We start from the raw sequence: 18,640 nt of genomic DNA, 5'->3' as shown, positions 1-18,640 counted from the left end.
TTAATAGGTTTATTTTGATACAAAATGAACAGAACTTTCATTTCAAATAGATTATAACTCATTGTCGCCCTAACCCCGCGCGTGCGTGCGTGTGTGTGTCGCCTTCAATGTTATCCTGCTTGATTTGTTCAAGGATGAAATACGCACAAACACACACACACGCACAAAAACGAAAGGGAGGAAACGCTGTGAAGATGATTGGTTAAATTTGTTTCATTTACTGTTTTGCTCTCGGTTTGGGTTTACTTTTTTCTTCTTTCATTCTGATTTGGTTTTAATGTGTGTGTTTCCTTGTTTTTTGTATGTATTTGTTTTCTCATATTTTTTGTTCTTCTCTCAATTATATCTTACATATTGTTTAGGTGTACAAACAATATACTTAACAGAAAGGAAAGAAACACTAGCAGAAGGGCAGCCAGAGCAAACGATAAAACAGGTTTCCGTATTTTCTGTGTGTTTGTGTGTTTTGTTTGTCTCATTTGCTATTAACTGCTTCAAAGAACAATAACAAACCAGTTTACAGTATATGTTTTCACTTGTCCCCTCTTTTCGCTTCTTCATTGCTTGCAGTTTCATTTATATATTCCACATTCGGCATATTTTTGTATGTTTTTGTTTTTGTTTTGTTACATGTTCTCCCTTTCTCTCCTTCCCTTAGCGGGTTTTACTGTTTTATACAATTGTCGGCTATTTTGTCACTTGTTTTGTTATGTGTCTATGTTTTGTTGTTTCCTTGTTTTCGCTTTCTTTCTTCGGGTTTTTCTCTTTGTTAATTCCTACTTCTGTGTTCACACTCTTGTTAACATTTGTGTTTTGTTGTTGTTGTTGTTGTTTTCAGTTTCTGTGTTGTGCTGTATAGTTTTTGTTTCTTCTTCTTTCATCTTGTTTTGTTCCAGTTGAACACAACATCTGCTCGTTATCTCGTTATCTTGTTTCTCATTATCTTCTTGTAAATTAATGTTTCCTCTTTTTTTTTGCAATACTTTTCTCTCCCTCTCTCTCTCTTTCAATTCAAGTCAAAACTCAACCTGAATGTTATGCTTCCCAACAGTGACACAGATCAGATTTGATGAGTTAGAGTTTGCACACTACTCATGCAAGGTTGGCGCTTTCACATGATTTATGATAAATAGTTTAGCTTAATGAGGTTTTGTTTTTCTTTCTCTAATGGATGAGCATGGTATTGCAAAGTGGGAATGCAGCTTTTCACAGAAATCTCTCCTTACGAAAACCCAAAAAAAAAGCGTGAATCTTTTTCGATTCATTGTTTGTTTTTTTATCCACCCATTAAACCACTGTTCTAAACACACAAACTAGGTAAGCGTTTGAACGTTATATGATCACGATACACTCTAAATCTCGCATGCTCATTTGCTCACATATTCCCATGCATTATGCAACGCAATTTTGCAATTATGAACTATCAACCATCAGCGCACAAACAAACAAAAAATACAGGCTAGGATAAACTTGTGTGTATTTGTGTGTATCGAACTGTGTGGCAAAATTGCAAAATGCGCTAATAAATTGGCCGCTGCGCTTGGCTGGCGGGATTTTGCGGGAAGATAACGCCCCTGGTGGTGTGTGGTTGGCATTGAGTGAAGCAATATTTACAGGATGATGCTGTGTATAATATGTTCGGCAGGGGGGGATCGATCAGCAGATAATATTTTCATCGTAATTCGGCTTTTATTTCCATCTGCCCCCGGGGGGGAGGAGATTTTATTTTCGACTCGCTTCGCCACACAATCTGATATTATGCTTCGCTAAAGAATTTAACGAAGCGATAATGAATCTCTCCCCGTTGCTTGATCGATATTGTTCGATGATGCTCGCTCGCGCTTGCGGTTGGGATGAGGCAAATTAATTATTTACACCATGCTTCTTCTGTGCTCGTGCTCGATGTTTGCTGATTCGAAGATTCTTCGGTGAACTGTGCTTGAACACCACCACATCACACTTTATCTATTTGCTTCCCGATAAATGATGATTATTGAAGCAAAAAGCGCCACACAATTGCATTGCACCATTACCAGCACACGCAAACACAGTTAGCCTTTGATGCGCCTCCCCCCCTTTTGGGGTGGTTTTGAGCAGTTTTTGTTAGTAAACGGGCACGCGATTTTTTTTAAATAACGTTTCACTCACTTGTGATTTTCCTTTCTCATGTTGGATATTTTACATCGCTTCGTTTTTTTTGCAGCAATCCAAATTTACGGAATGATGATGATGTGTAGGTAGTGTGTAGGTATGACTAGGAGGCAAAGCGGAGCTAAGAATCTCCTCTCTTTTTGCGCCTCTTTTTTATATTCAAAGATCTATTTAGTTTTTTAAAAAAGAAAGAACCACCACCAAAAAGATAAACGCATAAATAATAACATTGTTTTTTTAAATGTTTTGTTGTATTTTTCCTGTTAAGTTTTGTTTGCTGTGTTAGTTTTCCCACCCACTGCTACTGCTTGTTCTTCTCTACTTCCTGTTCGAATATGTATATGCAGAGTTTGTTTGTTTGTTTGTTGCAATGTTACTCTCCGTTTGTCGTTTTCCAGTGGTTTATTTTTTCTCTCTTTCTCTCTCTTTTCTATTATAAATAAGTCGAAAACAGTCTTTGCGCAGATGTTTCATGTGTTTCTGTTGTTCGTTTGTTTTCCCACGTACTTCCTTTTTCTTCTTCTTCTTCTTCTACTCCTCCTCTTTTTCTTCTTCTTCTTCTTCTTCTTCTTCTTCTTCTAACACTCCCACATGTTTAGGAGCACCCGGTGGAGTGGTATATTGTTGTTTAAACTACGTTAAACATACCCCGCGAGCAATTTATAGCTAACGTACTCTCCCCCACCTACCATTACAACCCCCTTCCTATTCTTTCCTTATCCTCATCTACAACACAGCACACACACACACACACAAAGCCCATTTTAATTATAATTTCCCTAACATTTCATCCCGATTTCGAGGGCATTTGTATCATTCCTACTTTTCCCTTCGTTATCCTTTCTATTTGTTCGGTTTTGTGGAGTTTCTTTCTCCCGCTTTTTTCTTTGTTCAATCACTTCCGTTTCATCTGTTCTTTGCTTTACTTAACTCCCCCCCCCCCCCCCCGTGTAACCTATCTTTCGCCATGCCATACACCCCCCCGTGTGTGTGTGTGGTGTGTGTGTGCTATTCTTAATATGTAACTGTAGATAGTATTTACCTTCCAAGAGCGGACGACGCTCGGGCTAAAGTAACAAAGCAGAAGGAAACGAAACTCCTAAAGCTGTGGAACGCCTTTCTGGCCCTGCCTGTGTCTGTCTGTGTCGTTCTACAGCACTGCACTCCTTCCCGGAGGTCCTTCCTTCCTTCCTTCCTTCCTTCCTCTTCCCATTCGCCGCACGCATTCGCATTTACAAACTAAGTTCTTCGTCCTGCTCTTCGACCCGCCCAAGAAAACAAGAAAACTACGTACAATTATATTATTAGCTTCCCGAAATGATACAACAGGCGGCGAAAGGACAGGAGAGATGAAGAAGAAGAAGAAAAAGAAAAACGCAAACATATTTATCATACTTAATAATGTACAAATCATAAGACAAAAAAAAAATAGCGTACAGAAGAGTGTTTTAGCTACCATTAGATGTGTACACTAAACAACTAAAACAAAAAAAAAGTAACCCCGTCAATCCCGAATCAATAGTTTGTTTGTTTTTTTCTTGTTTTTTTTTCTTTTCATTTTGTTGTGTCTAAAGTTCTGTGACTTTTCCCCCGTGGCCCGTTTTTTTCCCCCCCGCGCAGTGTGTTCGCTCTCTCTGTCTTCCAGTTTCTGCTTTGTAAGTAGAAATGAAGTCATGCACCGTGTATAGTACCGTGTGTGTTTATGTGGTTCTTCGTCCTTAGAATTGTCGTCAGTGTCGCTCTCTATCTCTCTTCCTCTTGGGTTCGTCGCTTTCTGTCTGACGGAAGTGATCGTGTGTCTCCCACTAACTTCCCATTGTCGAATTTTTGGTTTTTTTTTTTTTGTTGTTGTTTTCGTGCCAAACAGGAGGGCCATCATTCTGTTCTAAGCGTATCTATGTGTAAAACATAACCATCTACCTAAACATCGATCATGTACAGCGTTTGCACACGCAGTTTACGGCTTCGGCTTAAGAAGAGGGGGCCCACCATCAGGAATGCTAAAGTAATGCGCTATTGGTATGTGCTCTATTTGCTTACACACCGTGTTCGGGTGGCAACTTGTAGGGGGGGGATATATTGGGGCCGCTTTTTGTTCTTGTTGGGGAAAAGTTGTAACTTCTTTCGCCGTTTTGGTTGACAAAGACGTTCAAGCGACTAAGCGACAAATGTAACACACCATTATAGCTGGGAAGGGGGGGCCTACAATAGAACCCTAGAAGGTGGCCGAAACAATTAGCATTTAGTGGAGCAAACGGTTCTCTGTGGTGCTGCTGCTGCTGCTGGAAAATCCCCATGAACTGCTTACGGGTGTACGGGTACGGGGGGTAGGAGGGCTGAGGCTCCTGAGTGTGTCGCGCCTGTATTGCCATTTGGAATTTGTTGCTCCACCCTCTAAAACCCCTTCCTTTTCCAACGCACAGAGCTCGAGAAGGAATGGAATTGAAATGAAGGAACTACGATGTGTCACCCACAACCACTAGGTAATCGCTACCTGCTGCCACCTTCTGCTGCTTCTACAGCCCCCCCCCTCCTCATCCCTTGCTACGCCTTTGGAAAGAAGCCGCAAGGGGTCGCTGCTCTCTTTTTGCCGGTGGTTGGGGCCTTTTTACTGTGCCTTTATCTTGCTGCTGGCCTGTCCGCCGGCGAGCAGCGACTGCACGTCCGACTTGCCGGTGAGCGACGAGCCGCTGTCGATGTACTGGTGGCCGCTGGTGGCGGTCGACGAGGCCGTCACCTGGATCGGACGTTTGCCCTTGCGCGCGTTCGTCGAGAGGTAGGTCTTGTAGAAGAAGCGGGCGAACAGCACAAAGTAGCTGAAGTACATCGCGATCGACAGCTTGATGTTCATCTCGGAGATGTTGCACGAGTTTTTGCCGGCCGTCTGGAGGAACCCGTGCGCCCAGATGTTGATCGCGCAGCCGACCACCATCTGCGTCAGCTGCAGCGTCGTGATGAGCATCGCGATCGAGCGCGGCGGCTTGAAGTTGAGGGCCCGCAGCGCGTAGTACGAGTACATGACCGAGTGGACGCAGTAGTTCATCACGATGAACCACCGGGCGGAGGCGGTATACTCGGTGTAGGAGAACCAGGAGTACATCAGCACGGTGATGTGGTGGTACCAGTGCAGGAAGATGAGCGGCTGCTTCCGCAGCACGATGAACACCGTGTCGCCCAGTTCCGGCAGCTTCGACAGCACGAACAACCATGTCCAGAAACCACTGACACGGTCGTGTTCAATAAAGCTGCAAATGAAGGAAAGGAAAAAAGGACATTTGTAATAAAGTTCTGAAAGAATGATTAAAGACCCTCGGTTAGGAAGGAGTGTGTGGCCGCTTTCTTTTATCCTTTTGCAGTGACTAATTGACTCATACCAACACTCTCTTGCTGTCTTTTTTCGTGACCAACACCCCTCCACTGGTGGCGACATTCAACAGAAGGTGCCATAATATCCGCAGGTGTCCTGCGTTACCAATCTACATACAAATGACTCCCGGTATGGCGGAGTGGTTCACGCTTCGGCACACACTGGCCGCCACACAGCAATAAGGTAGCCCTCGGTCCAGGGCACACTGGACGGTCAGAAAAGCTGATTAATCGCAACAGGGAGCAGACGACACAGCGTGCGAACTGTGACGTACGTACGGAGGAAGGAAGACGGGATTTCTTTTTGCTTGCTTTCTTTTGGTATTGGTTTCCTTATTAGCACTCCCACTATATTTAGAATTCACGTTCTCTCCCTCCCCCTCCCCCACCAACAGGACGGTGGTGCGCTGTTTCCTTTTTCGTCCTGTCGGTTTCTGTTTTGTAAGCCCCAGCATGATCGTGTTTGATTAATAAACTGTATTTTGGCACAGTAGTCGTCAACTCACATTGTTGATTAATGGCTTGGACACACATTATTTGTTCTTATTTTTGCAAAGATTTTTAATAATACCAGTGTGTACACAACAACTAAATAAAAGCTGAGCAAAATGTATGATTTTTCTGATGAATTGCTCCAAATTGCCAGTTGATTGCTCCAAACGAGTGATTGGTAAAGTTGGCAAAAATCCGGAGTCGACTCAGATCCGACTACGATAATTTCGGAACCGACTCCGGAGTGTAGGTCCACCCAGCATTATCCGTAGTCGTTCGGAACCGTCCGGAACTGTCCGGAGTCGTTCGCAATCGGAGTCGTCCGGAGTCGCTCAGAGTCATCCAGAATCGGTTGGAGTCAAAGCCGTGCGGTGTCGGCTTGTGTTGGCTCCTGTTGACTCCGGGTGACTTCGAACGACTCCGACTCCAAACAACTCCGGACGACTCCGAAAGACTCCGGAAGACTCTGGACGACTCTGAACGCCTCTGGACGACTCCTACTCCAAACAACTCTGGGCGACTCTGAACGACTCCAGAAAATTCCGGACGACTCCGGACAATTCTGGACGACTCCTACTCCAAAAGACTCTAGACGACTCTGGACGACTCTGGATGACTCCTACTCCAAACAACTCTTGGCGACTCTGGGCGACTCCGTACCACTCCGGAAAATTCCGGACGACTCCGGACAATTCTGGACGTCTCCGACTCCAAAAGACTCTAGACGACTCCGGACGACTTCGACTCCGTGCAGAACTAGTGGTTTCCATTTTTGCCGGAGTCAGAATCGGGATCCAAAGAGCACATCATAGATTTTAAGCTTAAAATTAATTAACCGATTGAAAGAGGCCAATGAGGCCAATTGGCTCAAAGTCTCTGTAGAGACCGTGAACGGTTTGCGAGATTTAGAGACAGGGAACGGGTCTGGAACTTTCCTGAGGAACAAGGATGAGAACATTTCTTCTCTTTCACGCAAGGGTCAAGGAGGATATAAAAAGCCGCGATCGGCCGGAGCAGATCAGAAGGTTCTGGCTCGGCTTACTGTGTGTATCGTCGCGGAATTGAAAGAGAAATAAAGGCTCACAGTTGTGTTACACTTTATCTCTATAAAAATATACAAAAAGCACATCACTACTCCCAACATATCAACTCTTCAAGCTTCATTGTTGAATTCGATTTGAAATAGAGACATTGGAAACGTTCCGTTGAATGAGTTGGATGATGGTTTAGCTAGAAGAGAAGAATGTCCATCCAATTTTCGATGTCAGGCACTTCCGAAATAGAGCGAAGGATTCGCTCCTGCCATGGGCCAAGGGTAGTGAGCACTCTTTCTTTTTTTCTGCAGAATTTCTGTCTCCAGGAAACGAAAGTAACCGGAACCGGTGTGCTCGATTGTGACGGGGAATACTATTTTTGGTATCGTAAATAATTCCATTAGCTGGTTTATTTGTCAATCAAACCTTAACGATTCAAACCCTTGTTTAAATTGTGCAAGAAGTAAACTCAGTTTTTCTTTCTCGACATTCTCAATTATCAACGAAAGTGTAAGCCGCATGTGTTTGGCCCAGTTTCTTATCAAGCGCTGCTTGTTTGCGCTGTGATTTGCCAATTGCATATACCCATATGCTTCACTTCCTTCCGGTCCAACACGTCGTCGTCGTCGACGCGGCACAGACTAACTTCTGCAGCATTGCACACGCACAGCAAGGTGTCCGATTTATTAGCCTAGTTCCACCCTGGTTTAGAGAGGCGATCCTAACGATGCTCTAATTTATTCATCACAGTTCATTAGGTTCAATAGACACCTCTCCCGATAGCTCCTGTTAATGATGGACCGGGTGCTGCTGGAGATTGTAATCCGACTATAAAATGAATATGAGCGCAAGCTCCCATCCTCTTATCTGTCCTCAGTGCGCAATTACCTCCGCATTACCAACCACGGACCGGGGCCCCGGTTGTTCGCTGAGCGGCTAATTTTATGCCCAACCGATTAACCCAACGATGACGACTGTGTGTGCTGTCTAGTCTGATCCAACAAATATCGCGTGTTTGTACTGGACAGGGGGTATATTTGCTGAGATCATCTTACCTCCAGCCCAGTAATGAGATATTTCGATGTTGTTAAATTCATACACGCACACTACTTTCAATCAATCGACGCCAGTGGGTAGCTGACCCCCCGGGGAGGGAGAATTTGATGTCATTCGATCTCTGCTCTTCGTTGAAGCAAGAGAGGTAGATAAATGACGATTGAAGCGCCATTTACACACTAACAGACGCACTAAGGGGCAAACGCATTGACGTCAACCACAGGCCACTGGTGTCTGGTCTGTGACACGGCCCCAGACGGGTTGGTTGATCCAGCAAATTTGTTGTTTAAAATACAGAAAATTGGCAACAAAACGGAATGTAATCATACGAGAAAAGGCGACTGATGTGTGTATGCGATTCTCTGCCCAGTAAAATTGTGTCAAATCATGAGACCCACAACCGTCATAAGAAATGTATCTTCCACGATTTGGTTTCGAAGCTCAAATGTAATAAGAAATGGGAGGAAGAAACAATAGGGGAAAAATTCAATAAGCAGAGTTTGCTAGCTAAAAACACCCTCCAACAGGAAAGCTAAATTTAGCTCTCCAAAAAGCACCAACTCTCTGCCTACGTATATTTTCTAAACTTAATGTCCCTACTGTGTCTACCTCTTTCCGGTTTATTCCCCAAAAAAGGCTTGTTTGTCCGCCCTACAGGCAAAAGCATTTCACCGTTGATATTGAACGATAGTGTAAACACTCGCAAGCGCGGCCTCCTGATAAATATTTGACTGCAAAATTGTTTCCGCCGAATGCTGCTTCTTCTAAAGGCCCACAGGGAAGATTGATTGGTAGTCTACACACCGGCACGCAGGCAGGCAGGACACACCAGGCACTGTTAAAAGGGCTCTCTCGAAATTAATTTACCGCATTATTTCTGCCACTCCTTGCACACTCCTGCTTGGAGGGGGATATAGGAAGAAGCAACTTCGCTTCTACTAAGACCAACTGCTCTTCCGAATCGTTGAAAAGATTAATTGCTTCCTTTCTCTTTTTTATTTGCTATTTGCGCGCCTTGAGCGCCCGCGCAAGCACATTAATCTCGCCGTGTGTCCTTGAAAAGGACGAAGAACTATCCCCAGTGGATGGTGAAACGGTTCAGTTTTCGCTTTACATCAGACCTTCATTTTCCGCTCATTTTCACCAATGAGCACCATGGTTTGAAAGTGAGAAGGAAGCGGCTTTACAGCAGAGCTGCTGTTGTAGTAGAACGTGCACCATCCGGTTGCTCCACTCGTACACGCCCCAGCAGCAGCATCCCGCCCGGTTGACCTTCTCTGGTGGCGCAACTGTTTGTTGGCGCGATCAACAACCAGCTTCACCACCAGCTGATCGAAACGGTACACTGGAGAGGCGCTCGATGAGCGCAACAACCCCGCTGCAGTACAGGTGGTAAACCCCACCAGGCTTCGGTTTGCCCGTTTATGCCTGTTCGCCATTCTCCGGCGGTGAGCCCTTTTACGCGGCCATTCGCTGGGCGCTGTGTGCTTAAAAGAGAGCCAGTCTTTGCCTTTTGCGCCGTCAGCTGATCTCTTGCTTGTGGTGGGCTTGTCCGTCTGTGGCTTAGGCAACCATCACACCCCGCTGCTGACCCCCTAGAACACACAAAATCGGAGTCAATCGGAGCAACTATGTGTATATGGCAGGAGGACTTATTGCAACAGCTTCCTCCTTTTTGCCCGAACCGTGTGTTGTAAGACACATGTTATAGTGTAGAGAGAGAGAGAGAGGGAGAGCTTGCACATCGGTCGGGTAATTGCTGGTGAAGTCGGCTTATGAGCAGCTCCAATTGCACAGATTGCACACAAACCGTTCAAGCGACGTCACACAGATTCTGGGGGGAGAATTTGTGCAAAAACTTTCCACCCTTGCGCAGCAATGTTGTTGAATATGGAGGAGCAACTTATATATCTCCCCTCACACACACACACACACGTCATCGTACCGCAGACCTTCACCTTCAGCAAAACAGGTTGCCCCACAGGCCCCAGGAACACGTGGTGTGGCGGTTTTTGGTCGATCCTAGCCCCATCCCATACACACGCGCGTATATCAATCTCGACACAACGTTGCATTTCCCACTTCCCTTCCCAGTCAGCCCTGCTACTACTACTACTGCTGAAACACGGTAGCAGAATGCAATCGGTCACGCCTTCTCCCTCCACCGGTTCGCGCCATCATCGCATATCATGATTAATTTATAAATCAACAAACGGGTGCAATGAGGCTGGCGAGATAGGTTAAGCGCACGTATAACAGTACAACAAGGAAGGGGGAGATTCAGTTTTATCGTTCAACTGACCATCACCACCACCACCCTGTCCCCCCATCGCCGCACTGAGAGATGACAAGCGTAAAGTGTTCCTTCATCCGCGGAAAAGTGTTTTTTTTTGTTTTTGCACAAACCTTGTAGGTCGCGCAGCTTTTTTTTGTGCCTAACACCCGAGCGACTTTTTAATCGTCACGGAGTAGTTAGAGTGCAAATGGGATACTGCCGTACGTATCAACACAACTTTAATACGCTCTAAAACCCACTAGGTTTTAAAGTTGTTACCAGCACAGGGTTTGTTTTGCTGTGTCGGAAGATGAAACGGAAAGGGCTTATGTAGCCGCGCATAAAGTCTTGCTTCCCCTTTTAAAGTGACGGACACACACACACACTCGCAAAGCTAACGGAAGTATCGCTCTTTTACGGTGCGGCCACAGGACAGTGTTTTTTTTTTTTCGCTCACTCTACCATCCCCCCTTATTCGGGCATTCCCGTTAGTGGAGCGTCGCGGCAATTTAATTAGTGTGCGGCGAGTGCACTGACCGGCCTTTGACCTAGTAAGCGAAACAAGTGCAACTGTCGTCCCCAGCCAAAAAAAAAAAAAGGCCGCCTCGTTGACCCGGCGACTGGTGTGAAGTGTGTGTGTGTGTGTGTGCGTGCATGGCGGGGAGGGGGGTAGGCGCCTTTTGTGGGGTTAATCTGGGGGTCAGGTGTGTGCGTGAATATGCATGCGCAAAGGATGCAACTTGTTTTTTTTTGCAAATGCAACCGATTCGATTCGATTAAAGCGCGTTAATTTGTGCATTTTAAATTTTGAATGTACTTAATTCGTACCGTATTTAGGGACAGTGTACCTTTGGCATCATATTTGAAGGCCTAGTTGTCATTCGGAATGCGCAAAATGTAACAATCACTTTCCTTGAACCTTCTGTATATGGTTATAAATGTATCTCAATATAGTCGTGTTTTGAATCAGCTGGGATATTCAGCCATTAGAAGCAAAAAAGAGCTAATTAAGCTGCTAAACAGATAGATAAAGAACTAAATCCATCAAATGATGTTGATTTAATGGAAAGTTAAAATGCAATAGGAAAAAAATACTATTAGAATCCAATAGTTTAATAGCGTATAAACCCTGTCTAATGCCTCGCTCAATTGTTTCGAGACACGCAACCCCGTAGCAACGACCGTTAATGCTTGCTTTGGATTCGAATGGAAGTGTGGCTATAAATACACGCACACCGCGCTTTGGGGGCATCATGCTTCACTTGGTCGCTTCTCCTGATCCCATCACGATGAAGATTAATCATTGATAGCTTAACCTAATCTTTTAATATCATTTCCTGCCCCATTCATATTATCATGCTTTGCAGTAAGTCTGGACAGCAAAATTATCATACAATAAGGCATTATTTTAAAGCTTTTATGCGCCGCCAATCAAAGAGGAGCATCTTTCCCTCCTAATTTGCATAATAAAGCACTCAAAAAAAGCGCTTTCAATTTAAAAGAGAGAACAGGTTTGGATCAAAAATTGCCAATGGAAAATGTGTTCATTTGATCGAAACAAAATTGCCTTCACACAACCCAGCCACTACTACCTCTTGACGACTTTCTTTGTCGTCTTTCTTTGCATTATGTAATGCGTCCGATTGTCCAAATAATAAAACCCCTCAGCCATTTCACTTCATCCCCCCCCCCCCCCCTTTAAGACGACGAGGGCGATAGTGTGCTAATTGAATATAAATCAAACAGAAAGCGACGAACAATAAATAATCACACAACAGCATAACGGGCGGGCGCGCGTCCACAAAGTGTTCAAGTTCAAGCACTTTCGCTTTTCCGCCCGCTTTCTGCAGCGGACGTAGAAGAAGCCAGTAAACCCAAAACCTCGAATCCTCGATCGTCCTGTCATCTTGCCGACCGTACAGGTTTTTTGTGTAGTACATCTGCGCGTTGCTTTTGATGCTGTGTCCATGCAATGTTTCATGTTTTCGGTGGATTTACCATCACACCACGACGACCACCATGTTCGAATAAACAACAGGACAGAAAAAAAACAGTTCAGGCATTCAGATAATAAGACTTCAGAGTCCAGTGGGGACCCGAGAAGAGGACGTCGTCATGTTTAACAAATGTGATCTTCTTGTTGTACTTTTGGGGTCACCACTCTTCCAGCACACACACTTCAGCGCCGCTCTGCCAATATTAAAGCTCACGAGGTGGGAATGTATGTAGCTCCACCAAAACGCGCTGGTGTGGTCGTGCACAAAGCCTTGGAGCCATGTCCCAGAGAAAACACACACTGGTTGTTTTGCCTTTTTTGTTTGGGAAGTTGTGCGTGTGTGTGTTGTGATGCTGTTCCGGTTATGGATTTCTGTGCTTGTGCGGTACGGGGGAATCCCCCTTTCTCCACGACGGCGGTGGGGTCCCAGAGAAAAGAGCACAAACAGCACCGCGCGAATGACATAACACGCTAATGAATAGAGGCGCGCATTTTCTTCGCCTGACCAGTGGATCTCATCATCATCGTGCCGTATTCGCGGTGGTGGTGCCGGTCATCGCTACGGTCTTAGTCGTGGTGAAGATATGATTACCGAACCGCCACCGCCACCGGACACGCTGCATCCGCTTCGAAAAGTTCATAAAAGCCTAAAATTAAAAGAGTCGAATGAATGTGTTTTTGAATTTGAAACGTTCGGTTGTACAGCTGTACACATGCAGCCAAAAGGGGTATGGTGAGGCTTAATGCGGTTTATGATTGCAGTTCTCAATCGGCGGGGAAAACCCCTCCGCTGAATCATATCAGCAAAAGGGGGGAATAGCGCGCACTGCAAACAACCGACCGGCCATGAGATAAAGTGAAAGAAATGGTTTTATCGATTTTCGGTGGTGAATGGCTTTAGCCTTTTCCACTGCCCGACAGACCGACACACAGACACGCCATCGCTGATGACACAGCTAAAGCCCAGCCCGGTTCGTCATATCCAATTCGTAAATGTAACGAACCGTGCGGTGGTGCTGGTGGAGTTGATTTTATTATTTTCGCGCTTACACTTGATTTAAAAACGGACAATCCATAAAATAAAATGCACAACTCAACGAACGAATTAAACACAGAGAAGTTGTTGCACGTTATGCTGCTACGTTGAGCTCGTTGCATTTACAACCGATCAAGAAGAGTTTTGGCAGCGGAAAGCGGATTAAAAAGCGTGTGTGACGTGCGCGCGAGTGCACGCGCAAAATAAAAACTGAATGTGGTTTAACCCGGTGCCGGTTCAACCGGCCGAGTGGGATAATGCCGTTATGCATCAAATGTTTATGCATTTATTTTAAAACATTTCGCTTGTTTTTTTTTTTTTTTTTTGTTCATTTTTGATTGCCTCTAGAGAAGGCTTATAAGAATTACAAATTGGTACCAGATCGCAAGACACGCGCAAAATATGTCATTCTGTGACGCAACGGTACATCCAAACCCCACACCGGGGGGGGGGAGTGAAAAACAAGACCATAATACTACACCTTTCCTCCGCCCCAAATCGCGCTCAATCGCACACACGGGGCCCTCAGTCATAACGCGCTGTATCATCATAACGCACCACCAACCGGTTGTGGTCCGGTTTATTATCTTCGCTCACCTTTGAAGGGCCTGCTCCTCCTGGTCTCCTCCCTCTGCCTCGTGGCACAGGGAACAATTATCGGCTAGCTTATTAAAGGCTTTATGCGTCACACCAAAACGGTCACATTATTTATCATTAGCTTGTGCGATTAATTAATTGTCACCGTGGGATACCGACGGCATTACACTACTACAACGGCACCACCCGAGCGGTGCCACGGTGTGGGTCTCTGTCCGGGATTCTCTGTGTCCAGAACAAACCGGCACATAATAAACGCCCTACTACTTACTTCCCTCTACTGTCATTAAATTGCATAATGGAGTGAAGCGAGTGAATTAGGTCCAGGAGATGCCATCCGCAATCTCTCCGTTCCGCCGAGGTCACACCGCACCACCTTCAATATTGGGCCTCACACGCTCGTAAATCAAATTTATTAGCACTGGAAAGATCCGCTTTGCTGGAGGAGAATCAAAAAAGGTTATCGCCTGTGGTGTGCCAAAAATCGACGCGTCCGGAATGGCAGCCGTATCGATGTAACCAAGCGCTTCTTACAAAGGACCCAAAAGGATCCATGAACCATCCACAAAGCGGTCACTTTATCAAAAAGTTCCCCCAAGGGTCACCGCCACATTGGCTGATTGATAGTGGGGTGAAAGACAGAATGGCACAAGAAAAATCCGGTTTCCGGTAGCTTGTCCCACCGTCTTATCATCAACGCTTCAGCCCAGGATCCAGTGGTCTAGGTGGCTGTTCCAGTATGGTGCTAAAATGGAACCTTCGAAAACCCCCTTCAATCGCTAGATCCGCTTTCACTCAGTGCCGGGGGGAGGTTCGTTGTTTTGACGAAGTTTCGGCAAAAGGTTCTGTGTAAGCACACGAAGGTCACACGGGTTGGGTCGTGTGTGTGTGGTTTCTCATCAATCGTACGAGCAGCGTCAGCCAGATAAGACTAGACTAGACAGACAGAGAGTGTGGCCACCTCTCTTCGCTCCCGTCGCTGCCCAGAAGACCCCGGACGGCCTGAAGCAAATCAAGGTCACAGATTGGGCCGTTTTGGTAGACACGAACCAGCATTGTGGCTTGTCTAGGACCGATTTTTTTCCAAAATTTCGCTCCACAGTCTACGTCCCTCATCCGGGTTTGGGTTCTTGGGGCGTTTTTTTTGCTTTCTTTGTGTTTCTGGTTGCTGTAAAAGGTGAAAAGATCGGTCAGAATCGGTGTCCGCCGGCCAACATGCACTTACCTAGGAACGCAAACGGAGTGGAAGAGCCCGTAGTGTCGGAGTACGTGTACCAGCTCGGGCGCTGTCCGGCAGGCCCCCATTATGCTGAACATTGCCAGTAGTGTGTTCCATATTGCTAGCAGCCCTCGCAGCTCGAATCTAAAAGCAAAAGTGGAGAAAAAAACAGACGCAGGTGGGTTAGAGTGTGTTTTCAGGTTCGGGATGTTTTAGTTTTAGCTTCTTTTTTTGTTGCTAGCTGTAGTTTATAAATAATGAAAAACAGCTCCCTGGTCGTTCGTTGTCGTATGCACGAGGTACGAGTCGTGGTCCTTTAGTCGTGAAGCTTTTCTTTTTGCCGGTATGAATAATTGAGTGCAGTTCAAACCCATTAAGCGACGACAAGGCACACACACATAGTAAGGGGTAGCAGGCTTGGAAGGCATATTAAAATCACGACACATTTACACCCTGCCGTTTTATGGTAAAATTATCCACACAGAAGTGTTAAAACATCTGCTACCGACCCTGGGTGTAGAATTCTGCCACGCTGGTGAGGATAGTGTGTCCTGGTGTTAATTGATGTTTCATGGGTAAAGTCAACGCAAACAGCAGTTATCGGTGTTGAAAGAATGATGAGCTATTTTATTAGCCAAGGAATTTCGCGCCGTTAATATTCACTCTTATCGGTTCTATAGCAGATCATTCGCATAGTGCAGATGGTAAGTGATTGGTTAAACGAACGAGAGAAAATGAGGGCGCAAGTTCAAATCCCAATCTGGAGTTTTAAATGAAAGTATTTATTCAGCTGTGTCGTCGGCCTGATGGCCAAATTAAATTGAAACAACACACTGGTTTTTATCATCATACATCAATTTCTTGACAGGAAATGTATTAGCTTTCACAGGTGCATTTTGAATTTGGCAACAAAAACAGCACCTGTTTTGCAATCCCCTCCTAAAACCCCATCGATAACTTATTGTCTTTGACCGATAAGACTCTGTCCGATAAGACAGGTGTGGGCAACATTAAATTCACCTCCCAGACATACCCCAGCAGCTGCACCAACCTTTCCTTATCTTGCGCTTTTTGCTCAATTGCACATTTTGCCATCAAAGGTTCGGCACCAAAACGGTCCATGCTAAAACGATCCCTAATCTCCCGTTTTATCGTCAGACGGAACCGGTTTGCAATACCAGACGAAAGGGAGGATCACACATACTTCGCTTCACCTCACGTTCCCGCATAAAGTTCCCACCGAAAGCTATCGTTTCCCATCGCCTGTAAATGGTCGAAACAATACTACGCCGAGATATGATAAGCTTGGCTTCATTGCGCAGCGTTCAAAAACCACCCGCCGCCCAATCACTCCACCTGGGCGTGAAATCAATCCCGGGCCTGGGCGTTCTTTCTCCCCCGTGCGAAACCTTATCGCGGCTCGGTGACTCCAAAACCCTGCACGACCATCACCACCACCACCACGTGTGTTATCGTGCATTATCACGCATGAGGTAAAAGTCTGTCCGGATCATGATACCGGTGTGTGATTGCGGCGGAATGGTGACGGGAGCGCAGTGGGCGAACCCGAAATCGATATCATCCCCAGTCTGAAGAGGGTGAAGAGGTGATGGTGAGTGATAGGTAGTAGTACCCTCTCACAACAAAACGCGAAAGGCAAGCGGTCGGCAACGAGAGACACTCCACAGCCCGGTGGTGGTACGCGCGACACATCGCGCCAAGGTCATAGAAATTTGTGTGCGAGTGACACACGCGGTTGCCGCGACAGGAAATGGAGAGTTAAAGCTCCGATCAGGAGGGGGATGGGCAGCATGGTGACACTCCAAACCCCTCTCTGGACGACTTGTTCCATTCATACCAGCGGCATGATCGCGGCAGAGCAGAACCAGAATCGACGCTGTTTGTTCTCATTCTCCTTCTTCGTTCCATTCATAAAGATGCACATTCAAGCAACCGATGATGATGATTATGATGATGATGATGGGTAAGAGGAGAGTTAGAATATCGCGCGCACAGTGTGCCTGACACTTGTATCGTTCCATCATTCCCTCGGGCAGACAGCAACGCGCGCGCACAACACACCACCTCTCTCGTGCACCTCTCCACAAGAATCTAACCCACGCGACGCGTGAAAGAAAGCGTCAAACCTTGAAAATCGTCCAGAGAAAGTGATGGGATCAGAGACGACCTCGGCGAGCGAAATAAGTGGGAGAGGGAGAGCGAGAGCGATATCTTGACCTTGGGAGGAACCACCATCACCACCAACACGGTGGAACACACACTTTGAATAGGGCACAGGCACGCTAACTTTCTTTTGCTGCATTCTTTGAACCGCTTCCCGCTCAGCAGCAGCAGCTTCAACAACATCGTTGATGTAGAGCAGAGTGGCCTCCCTTATTGATTAGAGGTTGTGAGCATCCTGAAGAAATGTGTTGACCCGTGCAGCTAAACGAAAAGCATGAACTGGAAAGAAGAACTCTGTAAACAACCCTTGTTCCAAGCTTGTTGAAAGCTCTCTCTTTTCGCTTGTTAATCGCAAACTTCTACAGAAGCTGACTATTGTGAAGCCACTTATTGCAACACTGTCACACTGTAATTGCTTTTGCTTTAATGGACTCTGTCTGCCTTATTTCGATGTCCACGTAAGCGCCGGTACGGAATCACAATTAGGGGAAAAACAAATTCCAGGGGATTTAAGCATATTGAAGCGTCCATTTCTGTGAAAATTGAAAATTGAACAAACATTACGGAGAAAGTAATTTACCTTTGTTGGATCAATTTCCATTAGTTTGACTTTGGAAAATCCCCAATCTGAATATAATGTTTCTTGTGCTACCAAGAACTTTGTGTTCTGATTATTGGAAGATTTTCATTAATGGGTATTTCCTACTGTATCACCGGTACACGTGTACAATTATACTTGTAAATGCTGTTTAATTAAAAGTTTTTCGGCTCTTCCACTTCCATGCCTACGCTCACAAAAAAAAACACAATAAAAGGAGTGGATAGGCCACGGCGGCCATTCATAAAAAGAAGGAAAAGCAACAACAACACCCAGACGGGAATTTAATAGAATCATTCGTGACCTTCAAACCAAATACACCAACAGGACAACAACAAAAACGGGCGAAATAACTCCTGTTGCACCTTCCACGAAGCCCTTGGAGAAAGATATAAAACCTCTTTCGCTACCGATACAGCACCAAAGCACTACAAATCTGGGTTGGTCTAGCAGCCGCCGCCGCCACCGCCGTCACTCTTCCGCCCAGGCAGACTTATCTTCCGCCCGCCCGATATCAAAGGGGGTAGTCCCCGGACCAGGTCCAGGAAACACCTTTACCGATATCACACACACACACACACACGCCCGAACGGGCCGTCACACACACCACGACGCGGCTGTTCCCATCTTTGCCCA

The 18,640-nt window shown here is 45.8% G+C and overlaps 1 protein-coding gene across 3 annotated transcripts in view; it reads right to left on the bottom strand.

Moving 5' to 3' along the window:
• Positions 1–291: 291 nt before the first annotated feature.
• LOC120908563 (elongation of very long chain fatty acids protein 6) overlaps positions 292–18,640 on the bottom strand; it is a 41,035-nt gene continuing 22,686 nt past the window's right edge. For all 3 annotated transcript variants that reach the window (XM_040319712.1, XM_040319713.1, XM_040319711.1), the window contains exons 3-4: positions 15,229–15,366; positions 292–5,396 (exon numbers count right to left, since the gene is read on the bottom strand). In XM_040319712.1, the coding sequence (XP_040175646.1) occupies positions 4,760–5,396; positions 15,229–15,366 (775 nt within the window). In that variant the 3' untranslated portion in view covers positions 292–4,759. The remainder of the gene's footprint in view (positions 5,397–15,228; positions 15,367–18,640) is intronic.

This window comes from Anopheles arabiensis, chromosome 2 (assembly GCF_016920715.1).
Source record: "Anopheles arabiensis isolate DONGOLA chromosome 2, AaraD3, whole genome shotgun sequence".
Taxonomy (NCBI): Eukaryota; Metazoa; Arthropoda; class Insecta; order Diptera; family Culicidae; genus Anopheles; species Anopheles arabiensis.
Note: the sequence above shows the minus strand (reverse complement) of the source record. Positions and strands in the feature narration are given on the sequence as shown.